The sequence below is a fragment of the Pristiophorus japonicus genome, unplaced genomic scaffold, assembly GCF_044704955.1.
Source record: "Pristiophorus japonicus isolate sPriJap1 unplaced genomic scaffold, sPriJap1.hap1 HAP1_SCAFFOLD_2109, whole genome shotgun sequence".
Taxonomy (NCBI): Eukaryota; Metazoa; Chordata; class Chondrichthyes; family Pristiophoridae; genus Pristiophorus; species Pristiophorus japonicus.
In genome coordinates, this window is record NW_027251809.1 from 9,594 (window position 1) to 17,500 (window position 7,907).

The window sequence follows — 7,907 nt, forward strand, 5'->3', positions numbered from 1 at the left end:
CCATTGCACCAGAGTGGGGCAGGATCAGGGCTGCCATTGGTCCGCGCTGCCTCAGTCGCCCGGCGTTGCCGCAGCAACTCCGGGATGAAGTGAGGCCGCGCAGCCAATCAGCGGCGCCGGAGCAGAGTGGCGTGTGGTGGGGCCACGTGGGTGGGGGGGGTGTGTGCTGGCGGTGGTGCGGGGTGGTGGTGATTGACAGCCCGACTCGCGCGCTGATTCGCCAGCCGCGCCGTCAATCGGACCGAGCGCGGGGTTGGACTGGATATGATTGGCGGAGCGCAGCGGGCTCCCGTCGTCAGGCGGGCTTGGCATTGTGATTCGTTCAGCCGGCCGTCAATCAGAGAACAGCGCGGGCTGATTGGCGGGGGGTGTGTGTGGGAACAGCGGAGTTGATTGACAGCGGAGCTCGGACGCCGATTGGCGGAGCCGCTGAGTGGGCGTCTTATTGAGATGCCATCGGGGAGGAGGACACGTGGAGTTGATTGACAGCCAGCGGCGCGCGCCGATTGGCGAAGCGCTGGGGCGGATGATGCGAGGAGGCGGACACGTGGAGTTGATTGACAGCCGCTCCGCCCCGCCGATTGGCGAAGCGCTGGGGCAGGGGGGGAGGCGGATGATGTGAGGTGAGGTGGACACGTGGGCGATGATTGACAGCCGGCGGCGCACGGTGATTGGCGGGGAGCGGCGTCCACCGAGCGGTGATTGGACGAGGCGGGGCGCGGGCGGTTTTAAAGGCGGTGGAGGCAATTTTTTTCGCCTCAGTGCTGCCGGCGGCAATGGGCGAGCCGGAGCTGGTGACGGGGGGAGCGCTGCCGGCCGGAGCCGGAGCGGGAGCGGGCCCGGGGCCGCCTCACCCTTACTGGCCGCGGGAGCTGCGGCTGCCCGCCGGCTACCGGCCCAACGAGCGGCCGGTGTCCGAGCTGCTGGGCCTGCTGCTGGCGGCTTGCGTCACGCTGCTGGCCGGCGCCTGGCTGGCGTGCGGCCTGTGGGCGGGGGGCGGGGCCGGGCCCGGGGGGCGGGGCTCTCCCCGCAGGGGGCGGGGCCGCGGCCGGCGGGCCGTCCTTTGTTGGTTCGCGCTGTGCGCCGCCCTTCACCTGGTGCTCGAGGGTTGGTTCTCCGTCAGCCACGTGGGCCTGCACCGCGACCAATCGCTGCTCTCGCAGATCTGTGAGTGTCAGGGGTCAAACTGGGGGGGGGGGGTCAGAGGGCAGCATGGTCAAGTTGAGGGGGCCACTTAGGAGGCAACTGCGGAGTGAGCGGGCGGTTGCAGGGTTAAAAAGGGGCAATTTGGGGAGGTGAAAGGTCAGTTTTGAGCGGTCAATCTGAGAGGTCACTTAAGGGGGGGGTGAGAGGGCATTTGAGGGAAAAGTTGAGTGGTCAGTTGGGATTTGAGGGGACCATTGGGGGTTGGGAGGTCAGTTGAGGGGTGAGGGAGAAATTGAGGGGTCAGTTGTGAGGGTGAGAAGGCAATTGAGGGGTCAGTTGTGAGGGTGAGAGGGGTCAGTTGTGAGGGTGAGAGGGCATTTGAGGGGTCAGTTGTGAGGGTGAGAGGGCATTTGAGGGGTCAGTTGTGAGGGTGAGGGGTCAGTTGTGGGGGTGAGAGGGCATTTGCGGGATCAGTTGTGAGGGTGAGAGGGCATTTGAGGAGTCAGTTGTGAGGGTGAGAGGGCATTTGAGGGGTCAGTTGTGAGGGTGAGAGGGCATTTGCGGGGTCAGTTTTGAGGGTGAGCGGGCATTTGAGGGGTCAGTTGTGAGGGTGAGAGGGCATTTGAGGGGTCAGTTGTGAGGGTGAGGGGGCATTTGAGGGGTCAGTTGTGGGGGTAAGAGGGCATTTGAGGGTCAGTTGTGGGGGTGAGAGGTCATTTGACGGGTCAGTTGTGGGGGTGAGGGCATTTGAGGGTCAGTTGTGGGGGTGAGAGGTCATTTGACGGGTCAGTTGTGGGGGTGAGGGCATTTGAGGGGTCAGTTGTGGGGGTGAGTGCAATTTAGGAGGCAACTGCGGAGTGAGCGGGCGGTTGCAGGGTTAAAAAGGGGCAATTTGGGGAGCTGAAAGGTCAGTTTTGAGCGGTCAATCTGAGAGGTCACAAGGGGGGGTGAGAGGGCATTTGAGGGAAAAGTTGAGTGGTCAGTTGGGATTTGAGGGGACCATTGGGGGTTGGGAGGTCAGTTGAGGGGTGAGGGAGAAATTGAGGGGTCAGTTGTGAGGGTGAGAAGGCAATTGAGGGGTCAGTTGTGAGGGTGAGAGGGGTCAGTTGTGAGGGTGAGAGGGCATTTGAGGGGTCAGTTGTGAGGGTGAGAGGGCATTTGAGAGGTCAGTTGTGAGGGTGAGAGGGCATTTGAGGGGTCAGTTGTGGGGGTGAGAGGGCATTTGCGGGATCAGTTGTGAGGGTGAGAGGGCATTTGAGGAGTCAGTTGTGAGGGTGAGAGGGCATTTGAGGGGTCAGTTGTGAGGGTGAGAGGGCATTTGAGGGGTCAGTTGTGAGGGTGAGGGGGCATTTGAGGGGTCAGTTGTGGGGGTAAGAGGGCATTTGAGGGTCAGTTGTGGGGGTGAGAGGTCATTTGACGGGTCAGTTGTGGGGGTAAGAGGGCATTTGAGGGGTCAGTTGTGGGGGTGAGTGCAATTTAGGAGGCAATTGCGGAGTGAGCAGGCGGTTGAGGGGTTAAAAAGGGCAATTTGGGGAGGTGAAAGGTCAGTTTTGAGCGGTCAATCTGAGAGGTCACCTTAAGGGGGGGGCGAGAGGGCAATTGAAGTGAGCGATCATTTCAGGGCTCATGAGGTTTGAGGGGTGAGCTCGGGGTTGAGACCAGTTGGGGGGGGGTGAGGGAGAAATTGAGGGGTCAGTTTGGGATGGGAGCGGTCAATTGAGGGGTCAGTGTTCATCTGAAAGGTCAATTGGGGTTGAGAGTGCAACTGGGGGCTGAGGGGTCAATTGGGGTGGTTAATGGGGCAGTTGAGTGGGGGGGGGGGTTGTGTGTTGAGGGCAGTTGTGGGGGTTTGACGGGCTGTGGAATGGGGTCGGGAGGGCGGTGGGTGGGTGCAACTGAAAATTGGAAGGGGGGGGGAAAGACTGGTTTGGGGGGGGGGGGAAGAGAGGGCGGCACTGGGTGTTGGCAGAGGAGGGAAACTGCGGGGGGGGGGGAATGGGGCGATGGGAAGTGGAGGGGGGTGGGTGGGGAACAGGGTCAGTTGGGGGGTTCGCGGGAGAGAGGCAGGCTGCGGATAATTGGGAATTGTGGGCGGGGGCAGCAGACGGGATGGAGGGAATGTGGAGGGGGGAGGAGAAGGGATAGCGCCAATCGTGGAATGGGGAGGGGGACAGGAAGGGAGTACGGTGCACCGGGGGGGTCGGGGATATGTCGGGAGGATGGGATGTGGACGGAGGGAGCTTCCGTTTGCGATGTCGGGTCACTGGGCTGTGGCGAGCGGTATAACTGCGTTCTGGGTGGCTCACGTTAGTCACCCTCTTCCCCGTTTTTTTCCCCGCAGGGAAGGAATACGCAAAGGGGGACAGCAGATACATCATGTGAGTAACTCGGCAGTCTGGCCTGAGGATCTGCGGCGTCTGGATGCGCGTGGGAACGGATTCCCATCGCCCTGCGCCCACTTCAATAGGACCTTCCGATCGCTGCCAGGAATCTGGGATAATCACAAACAGTCCCTCGGAATCGAGGAAGACTTGCTTCCACTCTTAGCACGAGTCCTTAGGTGGCTGAACAGCCCAATACGGGAGCCACAGTCCCTGTCGCAGGTGGGACAGACAGTGGTTGAGGGAAGGGGAGGGTGGGACTGGTTTGCCGCACGCTCCTTCCGCTGCCTGCGCTTGGTTTCCGCACGCTCTCGGCGACGAGACTCGAGGTGCTCAGCGCCCTCCCGGATGCACTCCCTCCACTTAGGGCGGGACTGGTCTTTGGGCCCAGGGACTCCCAGGTGTCGGTGGGGGATGTTGCACTTTATCAGGGAGGCTTTGAGGGTGGTCCCTTGTAACGTTTCCTCTGCCCACCTTTGGCTCGCTTGCCGTGAAGGAGTTCCGAGTAGAGCGCTTGGCTTTGGGGAGTCTCGTGTCTGGGGCATGTGGACAATGTGGCCCTGCCCAGCGGAGCTGGTCGAGTGTGGTCAGTGCTTCGATGCTGGGGATGTTGGGCCTGGTCGAGGATGCTAACGTTCCTCATCTTCAAATCCCTCCATGACCTCCTCGTGCCTCTCCTCCCTATCACTTTAATCTCCACCAGAGGGGGATTGACCGGGTAGATGCAGGGAGGGTGTTTCCCCCCCCGGGGCTGGAGAGTCTAGAACCAGGGGTCACACAGTCTCAGGATAAGGGGTCGGCCATTTAGGACTGAGATGAGGAGGAATTTCTTCACTCGGAGGGGGGTGAATCTTTGGAATTCTCTGCCCCAGAGGGCTTTGGAGGCTCAGTCGTTGAGTATATACAAGGCTGAGATCGGTAGGTTTTTGGACTCGAGGGATTGGGAGGGAAATTGGAGTTCAGGTGAAAGATCAGCCGTGATCTTATCGGTTGGCCTTCATAGCGAGAGGATTTGCGTACAGGAGCAGGGAGGTCTTACTGCAGTTGTACAGGGCCTTGGTGAGACCACACCTGGAATATTGTGTTCAGTTTTGGTCTCCTAATCTGAGGAAGGACATTCTTGCTATTGAGGGAGTGCAGCGAAGGTTCACCAGACTGATTCCCGGGATGGCAGGACTGACATATGAGGAGAGACTGGATCGACTAGGCTTATATTCAGTGGAATTTAGAAGAATGAGAGGGGATCTCATAGAAACATATAAAATTCTGACAGGATTGGACAGGTTAGATGCAGGAAGAATGTTCCCGATGTTGGGGGAAGTCCAGAACCAGGGGTCACAGTCTAAGGATAAGGGGAAAGCCATTTAGGACTGAGATGAGAAACTTCTTCACTCAGAGAATTGTGAACCTGTGGAATTCTCTACCACAGAGAGTTGTTGAGGCCAGTTCGTTAGATATGTTCAAAAGGGAGTTAGATGTGGCCCTTACTGCTAAAGGGATCAAGGGGTATGGAGAGAAAGCAGGAATGGGGTACTGAGGGAATGATCAGCCATGATCATAGTGAATGGTGGTGCAGGCTCGAAGGGCCAAATGACCTACTCCTAATTCTTATGTTAATACGAGTGGAGTTTTTAAATGTGTTCAGGACTCCTTCCTTACCCAATATTTAAGCCCTAATTAAGAAGAGAGGGAGTACTGATGGATCTAGTCGTGGGAAATGAAGCCAAGCAGAAGAAATGTGTACGGAGAGCATCTAGGCAATAGCGATCATAATATAGTGTTTCAAAATTAATGATCAAGTCTGTTCTGAGGGTTATCAATAGGACGGGGGGAATATATTTGACAACAGTAGCGCAATGGTGGCTCGTAGTTACAGCTTTTTCCCTCCATCTCTCTCGACAGTGCGGACAACTTCACGGTGTGCATGGAGACCGTCACGGCCTTGGCTTGGGGCCCACTGAGTGCTTGGACTGTCATCGCTTTCCTGCAGAATAAGCCGTACCGCTTTGTCCTGCAACTCATCGTGTCCCTGGGTAAGTCTGACGGGACAGTGTCGAGGGAGCTTTACTCTGTATCTAACCCCCTGTACCTGCCCTGGGAGTGTTTGATGGGACAGTGTAGAGGGAGCTTTACTCTGTATCTAACCCCCTGTACCTGCCCTGGGAGTGTTTGATGGGGACATAGAAACATAGAAAATAGGTGCAGGAGCAGGCCATTCAGCCCTTCTAGCCTGCACCGCCATTCAATGAGTTCATGGCTGAACATGAAACTTCAGTACCCCATTCCTGCTTTCTCGCCATAACCCTTGATCCCCCGAGTAGTAAGGACTTCATCTAACTCCCTTTTGAATATATTTAGTGAATTGGCCTCAACTACTTTCTGTGGTAGAGAATTCCACAGGTTCACCACTCTCTGGGTGAAGAAGTTTCTCCTCATCTCGGTCCTAAATGGCTTACCCCTTATCCTTAGACTGTGACCCCTGGTTCTGGACTTCCCCAACATCGGGAACATTCTTCCTGCATCCAACCTGTCTAAACCCATCAGAATTTTAAACGTTTCTATGAGGTCCCCTCTCATTCTTCTGAACTCCAGTGAATACAAGCCCAGTTGATCCAATCTTTCTTGATAGGTCAGTCCCGCCATCCCGGGAATCAGTCTGGTGAACCTTCGCTGCACTCCCTCAATAGCAAGAATGTCCTTCCTCAAGTTAGGAGACCAAAACTGTACACAATATTCCAGGTGTGGCCTCACCAAGGCCCTGTACAACTGTAGCAACACCTCCCTGCCCCTGTATTCAAATCCCCTCGCTATGAAGGCCAACATGCCATTTGCTTTCTTAACCGCCTGCTGTACCTGCATGCTAACCTTCAATGACTGATGTACCATGACACCCAGGTCTCGTTGCACCTTCCCTTTTCCTAATCTGTCACCATTCAGATAATAGTCTGTCTCTCTGTTTTTACCACCAAAGTGGATAACCTCACATTTATCCACATTATACTTCATCTGCCATGCATTTGCCCACTCACCTAACCTATCCAAGTCACTCTGCAGCCTAATAGCATCCTCCTCGCAGCTCACACTGCCACCCAACTTAGTATCATCCGCAAATTTGGAGATACTGCATTTAATCCCCTCGTCTAAATCATTAATGTACAATGTAAACAGCTGGGGCCCCAGCACAGAACCTTGCGGCACTCCACTAGTCACTGCCTGCCATTCTGAAAAGTACCCGTTTACTCCTACTCTTTGCTTCCTGTCTGACAACCAGTTCTCAATCCACGTCAGCACACTACCCCCAATCCCATGTGCTTTAACTTTGCACATTAATCTCTTGTGTGGGACCTTGTCGAAAGCCTTCTGAAAGTCCAAATATACCACATCAACTGGTTCTCCTTTGTCCACTTTACTGGAAACATCCTCACAAAATTCCAGAAGATTTGTCAAGCATGATTTCCCTTTCACAAATCCATGCTGACTTGGACCTATCATGTCACCATTTTCCAGATGCACTGCTATGACATCCTTAATAATTGATTCCATCATTTTACCCACTACTGAGGTCAGGCTGACTGGTCTATAATTCCCTGTTTTCTCTCTCCCTCCTTTTTTAAAAAGTGGGGTTACATTGGCTACCCTCCACTCCATAGGAACTGATCCAGAGTCAATGGAATGTTGGAAAATGACTGTCAATGCATCCGCTATTTCCAAGGCCACCTCCTTAAGTACTCTAGGATGCAGTCCATCAGGCCCTGGGGATTTATCGGCCTTCAATCCCATCAATTTCCCCAACACAATTTCCCGACTAATAAAGATTTCCCTCAGTTCAGGACAGTGTAGAGGGAGCTTTACTCTGTATCTAACCCCCTGTACCTGCCCTGGGAGTGTTTGATGGGACAGTGTCGAGGGAGCTTTACTCTGTATCTAACCCCCTGTACCTGTCCTGGGAGTGTTTGATGGGGGACAGTGTAGAGGGAGCTTTACTCTGTATCTAACCTCCTGTACCTGCCCTGGGAGTGTTTGATGGGGACAGTGTAGAGGGAACTTTACTCTGTATCTAACCCCCTGTACCTGCCCTGGAGTGTTTGATGGGACAGTGTAGAGGGAGCTTTACTCTGTATCTAACCCCCTGTACCTGCCCTGGGAGTGTTTGATGGGACAGTGTAGAGGGAGCTTTACTCTGTATCTAACCCCCTGTACCTGCCCTGGGAGTGTTTGATGGGGACAGTGTAGAGGGAGCTTTACTCTGTATCTAACCCCCTGTACCTGCCCTGGGAGTGTTTGATGGGGACAGTGTAGAGGGAGCTTCACTCTGTATCTAACCCCGTGCCCGGGGACTGTGTAGAGGGAACGTGCTTTAACCGGTGTCCTTGCCCCGCA

The 7,907-nt window shown here is 55.3% G+C and overlaps 1 protein-coding gene across 1 annotated transcript in view; it reads left to right on the forward strand.

Annotated features, from left to right (window-relative positions):
- The first annotated feature begins 776 nt into the window (after positions 1-776).
- The window catches only part of ebp (EBP cholestenol delta-isomerase), an 8,615-nt gene continuing 1,484 nt past the window's right edge, over positions 777-7,907 (forward strand). The window contains exons 1-3 of the mRNA XM_070871101.1: positions 777-1,167; positions 3,488-3,524; positions 5,430-5,560. Coding sequence (XP_070727202.1) covers positions 777-1,167; positions 3,488-3,524; positions 5,430-5,560 — 559 coding nt within the window. The remainder of the gene's footprint in view (positions 1,168-3,487; positions 3,525-5,429; positions 5,561-7,907) is intronic.